Source organism: Perissodus microlepis, chromosome 6, assembly GCF_051167445.1.
Source record: "Perissodus microlepis isolate ML-2025 ecotype Zambia chromosome 6, ASM5116744v1, whole genome shotgun sequence".
Classification (NCBI taxonomy): domain Eukaryota; kingdom Metazoa; phylum Chordata; class Actinopteri; order Cichliformes; family Cichlidae; genus Perissodus; species Perissodus microlepis.
In genome coordinates this window covers 10,623,498-10,642,017 of record NC_140466.1, presented here as the reverse complement: position 1 = coordinate 10,642,017, position 18,520 = coordinate 10,623,498, and the positions used below count along the sequence as shown (strand labels likewise).

The window sequence follows — 18,520 nt, the reverse complement described above, 5'->3', positions numbered from 1 at the left end:
GTTCAGGGCGAGCTGTGCAAGTCACACTTTTGAATATAAAAATTATATCATGGTAGAATAGTCTCTGTATGTGTTTGTGGCACATACTGCACTACATTACATTTGCGATCGACCTTTAATAGCAACATTCAGTGAACACTGATGTTTAAAGTGAGGGATTAAAAGTAAGTTATCTATATGTTTGTCTCCTCCAATCACTAATCGCCTTAATATTATTATTTAACAGCCTCTACACTCTATATCTACTGTAATATGGTGGCTATGGCTAAGGTTTTACAACTGCAGGTGAGCTGGATGTGTGTTTGTTCGCTGACCGGTATGTTGACCCAGCTTCGTGCCTGTGAGTCACTGTTGCTTCTGGGATCCAGTGTGAGGGTCAGTAAAGCATCTTTAACCAGAATGGACACAGCTCTCAGGATGAATGAGGCAAACAGGTTCATGTGGATGTTGTTTCTCATACAGTGGAGCTTCCTAAGAGGTAAGAAGTGAGAGTAAGAAAGTAGAAGATGTAAACAAGATCCCGTAATTCAAACCAGGTTTGCAGATTGTGCAGAAACGACTGGGCAGCTGTGTCAAAGGCAGCTCATGAATCTAAAATCACAAATCGATTCTTTCCTCCTTCCCTGCTTCTGTAATTATTCTATTCATTTGTTTCTGCTTTCTTATAGGTATGTAAAAAACTGTAAACATTTGTCAGTCATTATCCTTCTTATTTCTCTCAATTATCAATCTTTCTTTAGCCTTTTCCTTTCACTTTTCTCTTACCCTTCCTGCTCCTTAACCCCCTTAACATGTCCTCTTTAAATGATGTACCTGAAGAAGATGAGAATTCCCAGTGCCAGCAACAAAGCCCCCAGTGAGAGAGAGTAACCCACTGTGTACATGATCCGCAACTGAGTGAGGATGCGGCCATACTGCTGCTGAAAGAGATAAAGCCATTTACATACATGCACTGCATTCAAACATAGATACAAACACACAATTTATATTCAGCTTTATTTAAACAATACAAAAAGATCCTAATAATTTACTGAACAGATGGAGGATTTTCACATGCGGCAGTAAGTTCAGATCATAATGAGTTAACGTTTTAAGTTGCAGTACCGTGTAACAATCTGCCACTGCAGGCAGCTTCAAAAATGGCCACTAATTAACAAGAAAGCCACACACAAAAACGCAGTACTGCACTGTGTACACACACCTCACCAGGGTCGTCCTCACATTCACTGGTATTCTTCTGTGCCCATTTGCCATCTTCACTGCAGAATCTGTAAACCAGACCATCCTGAACTATACACACAAAGAAACAACGATTGTAAGAGTTTATTTTAGAGTGGCATATGTAAACTATGCAAATAGTGCTGTCGCCTAAACACAGTGACACTTTTGGATTTAAATAGTAAATTGCCTGTATTTGTATAGCGCTTTACTAGTCCCTAAGGACTCCAAAGCGCTTTACTAGTCCCTAAGGACTCCAAAGCGCTTTACACATTCAATCATCCACCCATTCACACACATATTCTCACACTGGTGATGGCAAGCTACATTGTAGCCACAATCCACCCTGGGGCGCACTGACAGAGGTGAGGCTGCTGAACACTGGCGCCACCGGGCCCTCTGACCACCACCAGTAGGCAACGGGTGAAGTGTCTTGCCCAAGGACACAACGACTGAGACTGTCCAAGCCGGGGCTCGAACCATCAACCTTCCGATTACAATCCCAAATCTTGAGCCACGATCGCCCCATTAAATTAAATTAAACCTATGCAGTTCAATTCAGTTTTATTTCAGTTTTACTTCAATTTTAGAGTTTTACCAATTCACAACACTGACTATTTTATATTGTGAGGCAACTCTTAGTAGATTCGCTTATGGTATCAATTTCAAAATCCTCCGTTACCCCATGAACCTTTTCCAGCTGAGGGTAAAAAGATAAATTTCATCCCAAAGTTTAACAGATAGCTACAATAAACATAGCCATTATTTCAGAAATGCAGATGACTGTGTCTTTCTTTTTTATTTATTATGATATTTGATTGACACTTTTCACCTCTCAGCTGTAAAAAGCTGATGGGGTATTGTCATCACCCTGCTGGGCAAGCGGATGGGGAGTTTGTGAATGTGATAAATCAAGAAGGACCAATTCATTACATAGGTGCATCTACTAAAAATCTCGGCTGTGTTCAAAGCTCAGTAACCTTGACCTCAAGGTATAGGGCAGAGGTCATTTTTTTTGGGGACTTTGCTCACACAGCCTCACAACCTCCACTTCAGATACACTGACTAGTATTTAAAAAATGTATTGAAAAGCATGTTATTACCTTTCAGACACGTAAATTATGTTTTCCATGGGGTTTTATTTCAGAGTATTCCCTGAACATATATGTATGGCCCTCTTAAAAATTAAAAGGAATTCATTAAGAATTATGGTGGGATGGTGGTGTAGTGGTTTGCATTGCTTCGTCATAGCATGAAGCTTCCAGGTTTGAGTCCACTGCTTATTTTAGGACTTGGCAGAGAAGGAAAATGTGCCTTTTTTAACCAAATCTAAACATAAACAGACATCATTTTCTATGAGTCTTTATAAGATAAATTTTCACATTTTTAACATACTCGCAATTTGTAGCTTTCTTGCAGCAGAATAATATATTTTCGAACAAAGGTTAGTGAAACACAGGTTAGGGCTAAAGTAGTGCTGCACATCAGATGTTTACACACACCCCTGCAAGGCTACGAGTCCTCCGAAGATAGCAAAGATAAACCCCCCTTCACACCTATTCAGAGGCCCAAAACAACTTGGAGGAAGCCTGTGCGTGGAAACAACGATAGTAGACAGACAGCTGCAGTCAAAATCCAGGCTTTTCATGCTATGAACCAAAACTGTTAAGTGTTTGAAGCAAAAGCCCACACACCACAGGTAAATGACTGAGAAAGCTCCACAGGACAGGTGTGCTGCCACCGGTGACACAGTGTGAAGTCTTTACACCACTCATAGGTTGAGAGTAAAGTCAGGGCTGAGTAATATTTGGCCTTCACACTCAATTAAGTACTCCCTGAAACCTCAATGCACCTCAGTACATTGTATTCAGTACATCATTCTGCCAACCGATTACCTGCTGTACATGAAGACCAGAAACCAATCTGTCAAGTGTTTGTATACATTATATGTTTTGTTAGAAAACTGGTCGTGTTACCCTGAAATGCATGAGTAATTTTTGAAACATGTCTTCTTACAGTGGGTCATTCACACATGTAACGCAGATTGACCGCTTAATTATTAAAAACCTTGATCTTATAGAAATATAATAGAAAATGCAGCACTAAACCCTGACACACAGGTGCAGCAGCATCAGGCTGCTGTGGTCATAAGCTTTTATTAATTCCCTTTTTTTTCACTGTTTCACTGTTTGTACTTATTCACATTAATAGTTAAAAAAAGCGCCAGAGTGAGCACATGGATGTCTTTGTTTTGGTGAGCAAGCTACCAAACACAATAATTACATATTATCACCTTATATGCTTGTTAAGTAAACCTTTCAATTAGCAGTCAAACTGTGCAGTGAGTTAGGTATAAGCATTTTATCCATGTAAATGAAAAAAAACAAAAAACAGGTTAATATAATGAAATGCTACAGATAAGAGTGATAAGACTAGATTTAAATCGTACATTTGCAAACTGTAGCAACAGTACATTGTGACGCAGCAGTTACTCTTTTGTTATTTTTTGTCTACCTCATACAGATATACTCACACAGACCTTTATGGTACCATGGCAGGAACCATGGGCAGGAGACATTTACAGTGGTTCCTGGAAGTCCATCGGGCCAGCACGCATACAAATCAAAGGTTCTGTTACACACCAGCCCTACAAGGGAAAGCAAATCTTTAGTCTGTGCTGGTGCAGATGCATTTTATGGACTTGCGTGCTGAGAAGAAAACGAATCACCTGTTGCAGGGGGCGTGGCACCGAGGTGGTCAAGGCACTGGTTCTTGTAGCTGCTCCACTGCTCCTTCACAAGCTCAAGAGAGTTAGCAGAGGAGACCTGAAGGGAGAGAGGAAATTTCTTTTGATGACTCTCAGAAGTAGACGGTGTGAATCAAGAAAAGGAAACATATTTGAAAATTGGTTGTGTGAAAGTGAATAATGCTGGGAGCCATACCTTTTTGCAGCTGCAGAGCATGAGCAAGGCCAAGAGGAGACACACCTGGGACATCCCACTGATGCTGGGAGGATGGGGGTGGGGACCAAAACACAGAAGAGGCCCAACTCATGAGGCAGTCTCAGCCCTGTTTCACCACTTGGCCTGCAAACAACACGGAGAAGCTTGTTATAGGCGTGTGTTTGTGTAGATAACTTGAAATAACAAAGGGACTGTGAAACAGGTAACAGAAAAAACAGGCAATAATCAGTGACGCGCTTCTCCGTCACAATCACAACATAAATAATTTATATGCACCTGCGAGATACCTGGTTAAAAACAAACACCTAAAAGTCTTTGTTTTATTTTATTTTTTACACATCCTTTGCCATTAATGTGTTTTATTGACCTCAATATTAGGATATAAAATCTGTAACACAATCAGTAAGATGGGCTACTGAGTTGCTGACTATCACTTTGTTAGCACAATAATAATATTAATAATAAGAGGAAGAAGAAGAAGATTTATTATTAATAAAGTAATAAAAATATGGGAGAGTCATTTCAGGCCTTTTCTTTTCTACATATCTCTGAAAACATGCAGTTTTCTGAATCTGATTCTGATTCACACTCCTGGTATGTTTGTGTATTTGTTTATGCCAACCCTCACATCTAGAATTCCACACTACAACTATATATACTTCTGAATGAAACCCATCCTTTGTCTATGTCTTAAATTCGACGAGCAGTGGCTTTCCTGTGGCATCAGTTGACGAGCTTCACCAACGCAGTTGGAGAACAAAACGAAATCTGAAACGTTTCTGCAAAAAACACCTTGAGCATGGAAACATTTTTAGCTAAAACGTTTCAAATTCCATTCTATTCCAGTCTCTTTGCTTCTGCTGAAGTGCTTTGTCGGGCTGTGGGTGTGTGTTTCTGTGTGTGGTTACCCCATGGCGCTAAAATGCTGTGACAGTGATCTAAAGTGAACTAAACTTGGCATAAATAGCCTGTCATTATCAGGGCACAAATATTATCACCTTCATTTTAAGAGCTAAGAGCTGAGGAAAAAACAACAATACAGCAAAATACTGCTGTGCTTTGTTGCTGCAACAGATCTTTTATCTTGTGGCGCTGGAACAATATTTTTCCTTAGAACCACATGCAGTTTTTATTGACTGAGCAACAAAGTCAAGCAGGCAGACAGAAGAAGGGCAGACAGTTCATAAGCTCTTATACAGGACACAATCTGAGAGATTAGACTATACTACTGTTTACGGTGAAATATCGGAATGAATCTATGAATATTAAAAATATGAGTGAGCCACTGATTTGCACTGTCACCTCACAACATGAAGGATCAGGGTTTTAACTTCCTTGTTAGAGGAGGCCTCTCTGGGTTGAAAGAAAAAAAAAATGGAACAGCAGCCAAGTGCCTGAGATGACCATACTGTGGATATTTACTCTAACAAACTCAGTAAAGAGCCAAGAGTATATAAAAAAAACTGAAACAAAGTGTTTAGAACCAGCAATAATTGGATCCTGTGTTCAAAGCCTGATATATCTTCCTCCCATGTGCTTCACAACACAGCTGTTGTCCAAAAAGTGTACATTACCTTGAACTACACAATTGCATAAGTTTGCGTTTCACTTGGAATTATTATGTGACTCATTTGAATTCACCTAATTTAAACATGTTCCTTAAATACTCCATAGAGATCTAATATCAATAACAGTGTTTTTAAGTTCTTGTTTTATTGTTTTAAAGTTTGGTGGGATTAGTACTAAAGATGGGTTTCAAAATAAGAAAATATTGACACAAGCTACAACATTACTTGATTTATCGATTTAATGTTCACTTGTTTTCCACTACTGAGTGAAACTAGAAAATTGTTGTTAATGTTTCCAGTTCTCTAATCACATAGTATTAAATCTGAAATTGCAGTTTTATGACACTTTTGGGAACCTTGGGCACAAAGCAGTAACTAAACCTTCTGTTGCAAATGCACAATGAGTCGTTCATATGCACAGTTAGATTCAATTTTTAAAGTACTCAGCACAAATTGCAAACATTGTTTTACCTTTACAGCAAATGATTTTTTTAGACTTTTCTTGCTCACACAGAATGTTTATGCTCTACAGACCTCTGAGAGCCACAACGAGTGGTCTGTTTGGATCACTCTTGTAGGAGAAGCTTATTTTCAGATTCTTGGCTGAATGGAGGATATTGTGCTCAGTATTTGCTGGCAATCGCTCTATTCTGGTTTTCCTGCTTAAGTTGGTGTGTGTCAAGTGTGCATATAAGCGTATGTCTGTGCATGCAAACCCCACTGGGCTACTTGCATCTGTGTATCTCTTTTTAGATATTAGCAGTGAGGAGAGGACAATGCAAATTACAAGACTGCTTCAAACTGATAGCCTTATCGACCACACAGGGAGATTTTACATTACACAAACATAAAACACACGTACATAAAACACTTGCACATGCATACGCCTACACAAACACATTAACATGCTGTGGACTGCTGATATTTGAATGTATTTCAGCATTTATAAAACATAGTTTCAGGCAGCACTGTAGGTATACCCTAATTTCCAACCCTGCAAACACTTTACCTGCTCTTCACTGGGTGTAGATAGAATATTTAGTGGCAGTTAAATTTAATGTTGGTATCCACAGGCTACAGGATGTATTTAAAGCAGTGAGCACCACACTGTGTAATGCTGTCTAATGCTGCTTTTACTTGATTTCATTTTATTTATATGGTACATTTACTCAAAAAAAAAAATAAATTTCTATGTACTTCTATTGTATGTGAACCAATGCTTGCATTCTTTTAAGTATCCAGCTTGGGCCCATTTTACACGGTAGTTAAATGGAAAGGGCTCAGCGCTCTTGTCCAATGATGATATGATGAATACAGGAGTCTGTGTGTGTTATTAAGCAGAGAGAAAAAGCCAGAGATGGAAAGTGAAAAAGATATTTGCCCAGCTTCTAATCTGTATTACAAAAGCCTGTATGACTCAACATTTCCCATTAAATTATTCCTGAAAAATATCCTTTTCATATCAATGCGCATGTCAATCAAAACAAATGACAGCCCACAAACAATGTGAATGTGCATGTGTATGGTGAGTACTACTGTTACTCCCTAGGGTTATTTACTTGAAGAAACTGAGTGTCAGCCTTCACCTGCATTTTGCATTTGTCTTTATTGCTCTCACACACTCTCTGCCTCTGCTTTCTAGGGAAGAAAGAGGTGTAAGTGTAACATCTCTCTAATCACTGTGTTGTTAGCTCATAACAGAAATTATTGACAGTTGACTACAGGAGCCTCCCACGTACCTCGTATGGACTTATGCCTTGCAGCAATTCTTTATAATTTTGTTTAAACTGTTAACTATAAAATGAATGAAGAAAGTCAAATGGTCAATCTGATTCTTCCATTAAAAAATGTCATCTTTCATTTTCCTCTTCTGTCGGTATCAGTGTACCAGATACAGGCTAAGGCCGTGCCTGTCACTCTCTTCCTCCCACACATCTCTATTTAACTGCACAATGTGTAAAACGCACAACAGACAAACAAAAACAACAACGACAACAAAAACATACAGAAACTGCAGGAAGAGAAAGTGAGGGAAAGAAATATAGCCTTGTGATTACTGCTTCTCGGGCATCATGGACTTTAAGTTTAATTGATCAAAGTAATGACCAGTGATAAAAATTAGCTGTTAAACACATGGTTCCCCATCACCATTAATTCAAACTGTACATTTGTATTCAGGCCATAGTTTCTATGGATAAGTGCATTATCTGCTGTGAGTGATAACCAATTATATTGTTTAAATCAATAATCATTCCCTATGTGAGGAGGAGCAGGCAATTAGTATGGAGAGTATGTAGGTGGTAGCAGAGACAGGAGTGCAGTGGCTGTAACGCAGAGCTGTAATTATGTTGTTTCTGCCTTGGTGAACCCTCCGGCCCCATATGGTGACTGACAGCCTTTAACTCCAATAATATTCTTTGCAGGACTTTTCCGTAGTACTCATTTTAGTTTGTTTTGTGTTTGCTTGGTGTTTTTAATGCTTTCTATCAGTACCTCCCAAGAATGCAAAAAAACATTGCAGTCAGGATGAAACTATTAAAAAAAGATTTCTTCTGTCTGCACTGATTTTTCTTTGAAGGTATGACTCTGTTCTGGGCTCTCCCCGCTTTTCCATGCGCATTTTCAAAGCCTGTGGCAGGCAGAATAAGAATCCTGCACTGAACAGGCGCCGGTGACACCGCATATGACGCTGATTCATTCAGACACAGCATGAAAAGGAGGCACTGGAGTGGTTTTGGTTTGCTAAGCTGCTTGCATTTAAATACGTGAGCCTACATAAGATTAATAAACTAGATGCATAAAAGGTTATCACTTGAGTTAAAGAAGTTGGCTTTTTAAATTAAAAGTGGTCATTTCTTTTCAGTGTTTTTCAAATGTTAAGTTCTTCATTAGAATTTAATTTAACCTGCAATCAAAGAGCTACAGCACCATTTTCTGTGCTATAAAAACCTTTGAAATAAATTTAGACCATTATGCATACAGTAATTCTACATCTAGCCTTAAAGTAGTTAGACTTATAGTATGTTTTTATAATATTTGCAGCACTTCTGTCTGCACCTCAGTATATTGGAAGTGATTGGAATTTGGGTTTGAGCTGCACAAAACGTTGTGCAATAACAGTGTTTTTCCATACAAAACGTTCCTGCTCCTCTCACAGACCTCACTATGAACATTTGGAAGTATTTTCTGCCAAATAAATAGTCCGAGTGAAAACCACTGTGCAGATTAACTTATTTAACCCTCATAATGTCCTCCCGATTTCCACACACCTGTGGTCCTCAGGGGTTAAAAATGTCCCCACTTCATTTGAGTGTTTTTTAAAGTATAAATTGTCAATCAATTCAGTGTTACATCTTAGTTTTACTTAAGACCAACACATTAACACAAAATTTACCCAACATTATACATTTTAGGGCCACCAGACCTTGTTTACATAAAGTACACTCTGTTTTTGAGCGAAAATAAAATGAGACAATAAAATATTTAATTGTTTAGATAATTTTGACTATCTGAATAACTACAGAGTGCTGTATGTTGAACTTTAGTGAGAATGTTCAACATTTTGAACCATTTAAAATTTTTAAATGGCAGCACATAATCACACCTGTGGTCCTCAGGGGTCAAAAATGTCCCCATCTGGTTTGATTGATACTTAATTAATATGAAGTGGATTTTTCCCCCACTTTTTATTAAAACTTAATTCAAACATTTTGACACAATTTTCTGAGTCTGATAGTCTGATAAAAACCTCATAAAAATGAATTTTTTTCTTTGTTTTTGGGTAAAAAAATTAATTAAATCATCAGTTATTGTGATTATCGTTTCACAACCAGAGTCGGTTGCTTTAACAGATTATCACAGACGGGTATATGTCATATGGGTATAAGTTAATTTAGAAAGCTGTTTTCAAACTACTTCAAGTTTTTTACTGGCAGCAAATAATCACATCTGTTGTCCTCTGGGCTCAAAAATGACCCTGTTTGCTTTGACTGTTTATAAAGCAATAAGTATAAAATATCATCCATCTCTGTGTTTCAAGGTTTTATTCAACTTTATTCCAACTCATTACCTGACAGTTTTCTATATTTTGGCACGGTAGGAAAACCAGGGCATGGGTCTGAGTGAAGGCAAACTTTCATGAGGACAAAGGCATGTCCATATTTGACACGAGTGCAGGAGGAAGCTCATGTTTATTCCTCTGCACTGGTCCCATCATGGACAGCTTTCTTTTCTGCAGTTGCAGGCCAAGGGTCATATACAGTAAACAAGTTGCTACAGGTGATTGTTTTCTTTTGGAAACCTGCAATGTTAGGGACAACTCGCGTGTCCTGACTGCAGGACAGACGGTTTGCCATCGTACACTAGCGTGTTACATGAACAGCTGGACCTGGCATCACATACTGCCCATGTTTTTATCTCATAGTTCCCCGGTTTACATGGGATGTTCTGTTGGAATGGACAGAGTCCTCTGAAGGGGACTTGGTGCAGATCAGTACCAGGATCTTACATCAACAGCAGGAGAAACACCCACTTGTTCCATACACCTCATGGGAGCACGTTTGTGTCATGAACGATGATCATCTATTGTGTCTTTATCAAGAAATTATAACCTTTTTGCAATTCTGTGATTAATCTTGTGTCACCTTTAAAACTTCTCTACCAGACTCAGGATGTCATAAACTGGTCGTAGCGACTCTACTGGATGCACGGCAGTAAGAATCAACATACCCACATATGCCTACAGCTGCATTCGATCCATTTCTCTTCCTCTCTCATTGTCCCTCCTTTTTTGTCATTGAGTTGGCTGTAGAGCAGGTCATCTGCTAATTGGATGGTTGTTGGTTCAATCTCTGTGTGATCTAGTCTGGAGTTCTTACCAAGGTGTCCTTGGGCAAGTTACTGATCCCCAACTTGGTCTCTGATGCATCCATTGGCATGTGAACGTTAAAAAGCATAATACAAGCAGAATACACTGTGTATAATGCTTTCAGTGCTCGAGTAGAAAAGCAACTGAAGGAGTATGGGACCTGGCATATGTGCTTGGACCGTGATAGATTGTCTTTCTCTGTGGCACATGAGAGAGTCAGGCATCGTCTGTCACTGGGAAGGATAGAAGACCAGATCAATGTTTCCTCACATTACTGCAAATATTCCTCTGTCTCAGCTGACTCCTCTTTCTTGCTTGATTCTTTGTCTTCATCATAATTGAAATGGAAGATGTGTAGTCCTCTGACACATCTTCTATTTCAGTTTCACATTCTGAAAATTCAAGAAACTTCAAGAAGCCCAGTCACTTTCTTTCCAAGCTCCTCAGACTACCATGTCCTGGATGCCTGAGAACCTACTTGAACATAGTTCAGATTCTTCATCACTTTTCTTCACTTCATAGTCTTCTTCCACTTCTGCAGGTGGGTGATGTGCTTTTTCAGAGAAAGGGTAGCATGTGCTCTAAATATTGACAATATTTTCTATATCTTCTAACCCTGGATCTTCCTGAACATTGATTCTCCCTCCTCATTATACTAGAGGACAATATATGCATTGTTCTACTGGTCATTGCTTTGCACAACATGGTAAAAAAAAAAAGTATGCTCATCAAAGTATGCAAATCTCTAGTGCAATGGAGGCTTGTGAGCATACTTTCTGTGTATGTATTATTGTAGGGTCTACCTTACAATACGAAGCACCTTGATGTGACTGTTGTTGTGATTTGGCGCTGTATAAATAAAATTTCATTGAATATAGAGCACCTGCCTCCTCATTGTGCTGACTGTTGTTGTTGTTGTTGTGGTTGTTATGACCAGTACTTGACAGCACACATCAGTGATCCAAGATCAAAGATGTTTGAAAGCAGTATGGTGTGAAAATACGGCCCTTTGCAACACTTTGTACTTTGGGGTCATTTTTGTCCACGAGGACCACGGGTGTTATAAAATCCAATAAAAACCCCATAAATAAATCAAATTACTTAAAACTTATTCCAATCATGCATAGCATAGTAATTAATAACTTCAGTTATTTTCAGACCATTTGATGAATAAAAAACACATTTTTGATAGCAAAAGATTTCTTTAGAGGACAAAAATGACCCAAGGACAACACAAGGGTTAAAAGGGTGTTTATGGAAATAAGTACTAATCTTAAGTTTTCAATCAATTTTAAGCCAAAATGAGACTTTTATCTAATGTGTTGGGTTGGCATCTCAAAACCTGAGCTAATACGATTCCAGTGTCTGCATGCTGTCCATTTGACTCTTATACAGAGAAGGTGAAGTCACATAGAATAGCTTGAATTATGGTCTTGAGGGGATCACTGTTATCTTCATCAGATTAGGTGCACTTGGCATAAGATTGTGTTTGAGTGTGTTTTGTGTGTGTGCATGTAAGGGAGTGAGCCTGTATTTTATGAGTACCTGAGGTGTGTGATGGAAGTGATCCAGAATCTGCTCCTTCAGCAGATGTTACGCTTCACAAACACAACAAGTGCCATTTTTTTTTCATCTCTCACCTTCTCTCATATGTTCACCTTTTGCTTCCTCCATCCTTCTACTTTATGATCCTTGAACCGCTTAGAAGCAAAATGGCTTGTCAGATGCAAGGAGACAAATGCCTGTGGCCAAAGTTTTCTGAAAATCTCCCTCTGTTCCCTGCCTTATCGTTCCTTCTGCCTCCTCGGGGGAGAATTCTTGCCCATCTTGTTTTCTGTCTGATTTGGCTTATGTGGAAAATCTTTGCAGCAGGAAACACAGAGGTGACCAACAGGCACAGGCTTGTATCTTTTGCATGGACCTCAGACATATAGTTGGCATACTATTAAAAGTAGTTAGTCATTTGCATTTTCATAACCTGCTTACCCAAGAGGACTTAGTTTCCTATTATAACTCTAGTCTCAATAGTATTCTAAACTGTTGCCCCACTCAAAACCAAATCTGTATCATTCTCTCAGTCAGCACCCTGGTTTACAGCTGAACTCAGGCTCCTGAAAGCAAAAGGACGACGACTTGAACGCCTTTATAAGAAAACTGGTCTGAATATCCACAAGGAAATGTTTAATAATCATATTATGTATTATAAGGAGTGTATTAATCAAATCAAAAAATCTGCTTACTACTCCACCATTATCTGTTCAAAAGATGACTCAACCAAGATACTGTTTTCACTGTTCAACTCTTCTTTCAGGTCACCAGATTCTTTACCTGCTCATCTTTACTCGTCCTCCTTTTGTGATTCTTTAATGTTATTTTTCATTGAGAAAATTCACAAAATACACCAAGAACTGGTTTCCGAGGTTCCATTTAGCTCTTCCTGTGTAATTCATCTCCCATCACACTGTTTTTCTGCTTTCCAGCTCCCCTCAGTTACTGATATTTCAGATTTCATCTGTAAGTCAAAACCTTCTACTTGTCAGCTAGACCCCATTCCTACAGTTTTGGTTAAGGCATGTCTACCTTCTTTGCTTCCCCTCATATCTGCCATCATCTGCTCTTCACTTACCACTGGAACTGTTCCCGCTTCCCTCAAAATTGCCGCCATCACCCCAATATTGAAAAAAACTGGTCTAGATCCCTTCTCTTCTAATTTTCTCAAACTCAATAGTCATAAATCCGAGCTCCTCTTGGTAGGCACTAAATCAACATTATCCAGAACCAACAGTTTCTCTATTACTATCGATAACTCACCGGTCTTCATTTCTTCCTCTGTGAAAAGTTTGGGTGTCATACTCGATAGTACTTTATCTTTCAATTCACACATTAATAATGTTACTCGGTCTGCATATTTTCAATTGCGCAACATTAATCGTCTCCGTCCTTTTCTCACCCCACATGCCACTGCCATTCTTGTCCATAGCCTTGTTACTTCCCGGATTGATTATTGTAATTCACTTCTTTTTGGTCTTACTCAAAAATCCATCCACAAGCTCCAACGCGTCCAGAACTCTGTTGCCCGTATCATCACCAGGACCCCTTCTGTCCACCACATCATTCCTGCCTTGCAGCAGCTTCACTGGCTCCCGGTCAAATATCGCATCAATTTCAAAATACTCTTATACACATTTAAGGCTATTCATCATCTCTCTCCTCCATATCTCTCTGATCTAGTTAAGATCACCACCCCATCTCGTTGTCTCAGATCTTCTTCTTCCCTTTCACTCTCCGTCCCTTCCCCCCGTCTTGCAACCATGGGGAGCAGGGCTTTCAGCTGCTCTGCTCCACGACTCTGGAATTCCCGACCTCCTGATTTAAGAAATATCTCTTCCTTCTCACTCTTTAAGTCCAAACTCAAAACCCACTTGTACAAAATAGCTTATCCCACATAACCTCTCCACTCTGCTATTTATTTGTTTATGACTTATGCTTTTATGATTCTGTAAACTGCTTGCTTTTATGTTGCTTTTATTCTACTGTGTACAGTGACCTTGAGTGTTTTGAAAGGCGCTTTCAAATAAAATATATTATTATTATTATTATTATTATTATTATTATGTAACTGTGAGGCTTACAGTTCTTTGCTATCCAGATTCATCAGCTACTTTCACACCGTGTGTTTACAATTTTCAGTAGTGGCTTAAGAAAACTAGACAGTCAACTTTCTTTTTCCATTATTCATATATTAAAATAGTCCTATTTTGCGATTCATGTGAAATATCAGGACTTCAACTTTGGGTTGGAAAGAAATCTGGGTACCACTGAGCCAATGGCAGATGGGCTGAGCAGCTTTTAGCTGATTGCTACATTCACAATAAGGTAGCATTTCTGTCTTATGTCATCAAATCATGGCAATACTGCGCCACAGGGCAGGTGTCCAACTAGGGGATGATGCATAACGCAGTGTCCAGATGAGCATCATAAAAGTTGTGTGAAGAGAGAGGGAGAGAGCACATGGGGGAAAGGCTTGGCCAGTACATACCATTCTTAGTGTCCAGTGGAGCATGCCAGAACTATGCTCTCTGGGCTTCATAAAATTATTGTCTTTACAATACAATGCACATGTCTTCCACACTAGGACTGCTTGTATAATGAAATGGAAGAATGAAATAATAAAAACATAAAAATAATAAAGTGGAAATGAAACAGCCAAAGTGACCTGGTTGAATTGTCAAATAAATCTGCTCCCAATTGCTCAATACAGTTGCTCAGTATCTTATGTCTCGTTTAGTAGATTTCTATGTCAAAGAAGGGGAGACCCACAAGCTCCCCTACATCCAAAAGTATAAAGTACTAGATAAAGAACTGAAGAGCTGACCTTATTGCAAAAAATAAACTGCAAAAATGACAGTTTGTGATTTCATGAGGGTTTTGTGATGAACCACTTCTTGGCTCTGAAGTCTCTGCAGACAGCCAGAAAATAATCCAGCACATAACTTAGAAGCTACCGTTAGAAACATATTTTCTTACTTTTGCACAGAGGTTGGCAAGCTACTACATATTTATCATATATTTTCCTCATTACATTAGTTTCATTGCCAGGTGTACGAAGAATGACTTCTTATCAAAGCTGTCTTGATTTAGTGTTTGGGTTTTTGCGTGAGGGTCAGTGTTGTTTTTTGGGAGTGAAGCCAGAATGGGAATGAAGCAGCAGTCCAATAACGTTTCTTGGGTCTTATTCAGTTACACAAGCTGGTGCATTCTTTTGCTCACATATCTCTCTGGGCATATGGTCTGCTGTGTGGGTTTTCTCTAGTATTAATTTCCTTTGCACGTTACACTTCCCTGTCTAATCATTCACGCGATGAAGACATAGTAATATTAGTGATCTTTGTCTTTACTCTTTTGAACAGGGTATAACAAATTGGAGGCGTATAAGTCAAATGAATCCAACAGCTTACGTATATTATTTGGCTTCATTTTTTTTATGTGGCTAAAGATGGAGATGTTTTAAACTGTTCAAGAATGTTGCACAGCTCTTTAAACTCTTTAACAATCGCTGCAAAACCCGCAAGCAATTTAAATAGTTTAAATTATTATTCCTTACCCCATTAAACAATTACTGCAATTATGTTCCAGTAATGGATCCAATAATGAATTCTAGTTATTGATTACGTCTCAACTTTGTGCGCTGATACATATACATCCGAGTACAAACAGCAGGTTCATGTGCAAAAGGACAAAAACCCTGATGAAGGCCAGAAGCCGAAACGCGTTGGTCAGTCAATAAAGTTGTTCATCTTCCCTTAAGTGTTGTGGAGTTCCTGCATTGTGTATTCTTTCATCCTCTCCATGCACCTTGGAAGTAGGTGAAGTTGTGCCAGAAATTTTTGCTGTGATTTATCTTCAAAAGAACAGAAAGCCAGACGAAGTGGCTTTGATTTATTGTGTTTCCCACAACATGAGGGTAATGTAAAGTGATGACATAGGATGATACACCACAGTGACCAGCAGTGACAAAAACATTCAAGAACACACTCGTATGCCTTTTGTCCTGTCTTCCTCCCCCTCACCCCCAATTAGCTGCAGCAGAGCCTGGTTCTCCTGTAGATTTCTTCCTGTTAATAGGGAGTTTTTCCTTTCCACTGTCACCAAATGCTTACTTGTTGTCTCGCTGTCTGTGCCTTGATGCGACTGTTGTTGTGACATTTTACTGTATAAGCACAACTGAACTGAATTGAAATTAAACATATTATGTTATACCAGAAATGTAGTAATTGGAACCAATATCAGTAGTATTACATGATTCTGGTTAACTAATTCAATACCAAAACAATATGCTTATCTCATGTACTTTAACGTAGACCCCTTTATTAGAAGGTTTTCAAATGACTGGTATGATTTGAATATAACTGTATATTTTTTGATGACAGGACAGACTATCAAAGTAAAACATTAGTTGGGTTACATTAGCTTAGCACATATATGATATTAGCCACTGTAAACATTTTAGTTTGTGGAACTAATGAGGTAACATGTCACGAGATCTGGACATCTTCAATATCTTTTTATACACAGTTGTTCCTCAGAAGAGGAAAGATGTATAAAATGAAAGTCCTTTCCAGTGTTTCAGATTTTCAGGTTTTGATTGCATTGTAACTCTGCATTGTAGACCTGGTCTCTTCAGAAGTGTAGAAGATACATAAAATATGCAATAAAGATATATGATTTAAAAAATCATAGCAATATTAAACCTCTTAAGCCCCAAAGGGGTTTCTGAGCTTCCTGCTCAAAAATGAAATGCCCCAAACTAATTGATTATTTCTCTGCAATTACAAACTCCGTGCTTACAATCGTGGTATCAAAATAAAGCTAACACTTGTGAAATTTCATCAGAGGTATAAATATTGAAGCAGATATTACTGTGTCAAAATTACTGAGACTGGAACACAGAAAAAGTAAGTAGATTTTATCCTCGCCTAATTTTTTTAATTTTTTTTTAGCATATAACCCTTTTAAAAATATGCCTCAGTTCACATTTCATTCCAGAAATTCAGTAACCAACATATAAACATCATCTGTGCAAAGATTTATGTTTCTAAAGTGAAACAGTGGAAAATTACAGCACTGTCAATATATGAATATCCAGACGTTGTACAAAAATGTCCAGTTTTGGCACACATTGGACACCATGCCAGTTGAATTTTTTAGGTATTAAAGAGCAGAAATTAATTAACTTTATTAACAGGCCTAAAAAAATGCATTTTTTAAAAATACATTTGTGAAGAATTAACTACACATTTACATGGCAATGGCCCTTTTCTGCCCTGCGCATGGAGCATTTAATTGGCCTCGGGCCCTTTAAACTCTGAGGGGCTGTAACTTTGGTTTCTTTTGGTCAATTTGCATGATTGACACCTCTTTTTAATTATTTGAGCCAATAGAATCACAGTAATGATGCCACATTCACATAACTTCAACCAATCAGACGTTGCAAGGCCAAAACCCACATGGGCCCAAATTTACTGCATGCGACGTCTGTCCAGTCACGTGTCTGTAGGTGGGTCTAAAATGGAGGTTGTTGACGGAAAACGGCTCTGATGCGGCTAGGTGGGCATGGTAACTGCTGATAATCATGTGGCTACTGGCTACCGGCGAAAATAACGGAGGAAATCCGGACGGTAAGCCAATTTCTGTCTTAGCGCATTTGTGTTTTTGTGGTCTTCTTTTGCGGCTCATTCAGTGAATTTTGGTCAGAGCATAATGAAACTTGGTGTGTGGAGTCAGTGATAGCTCTGGAAGCTAACCAGCCTTTCTTTAGCCGGTTACATGAAGTCTAAAGAATTTCTTGTTCGGTTTTGTTTGTTTAGCGGACTTGTGCGCATTTACGTAACGGCTCGTTTAATCATGTGGTGGTTGTAGAAATGGTTTATATGAGATTTTAGCTGAAATTCAGAGGTTTCTGTGGATACCACACATGCCTGGACTTATATTTCTCACCCCGTGTTATAACCGATTAAACGCGATCTCCCCCTTTTTGCCCCCGGTACCGGGGGCGTAGGGCTTAAGTGGTTAAGGACTGTCAATTTAATATTTTATGTTTGCTCATTGTGCATGACTCTGCATTTGTGCACCTGCAAAGATAATGTCAGTGCATTAATGACTATCACGGCACCCGCACTGTCTCCAAGGTACACTGAAACACAAAAGACTGTGAGTGAAGGGTAAAAACACAGGTGTCTGATTCTTGTGACCAACACAAAAAAAGACATAGAAGCGCTGAGGAAGCACAATTGAACCAGTGTCACAACAGATAAGACTCAAGGAAAGAAAGAAATTTTTAAATTACACAATGTCATTAGACCTCTACATTACACATGTAGCACAGAACAACAATTAGAAAAAAA

General features: G+C 38.7%; 1 protein-coding gene across 2 annotated transcripts in view; it reads right to left on the bottom strand.

The window, feature by feature from the left end:
- Positions 1-18,520, bottom strand: part of gcgrb (glucagon receptor b) — a 57,732-nt gene that overhangs the window by 9,940 nt on the left and 29,272 nt on the right. The window contains exons 2-7 of one of the 2 annotated variants that reach the window (XM_084930705.1): positions 4,161-4,304; positions 3,947-4,043; positions 3,758-3,865; positions 1,202-1,290; positions 814-920; positions 315-471 (exon numbers count right to left, since the gene is read on the bottom strand). In XM_084930705.1, coding sequence (XP_084786831.1) covers positions 315-471; positions 814-920; positions 1,202-1,290; positions 3,758-3,865; positions 3,947-4,043; positions 4,161-4,214 — 612 coding nt within the window. In that variant the 5' untranslated portion in view covers positions 4,215-4,304. The remainder of the gene's footprint in view (positions 1-314; positions 472-813; positions 921-1,201; positions 1,291-3,757; positions 3,866-3,946; positions 4,044-4,160; positions 4,305-18,520) is intronic. The other variant, XM_084930706.1, reaches the window with a different exon arrangement.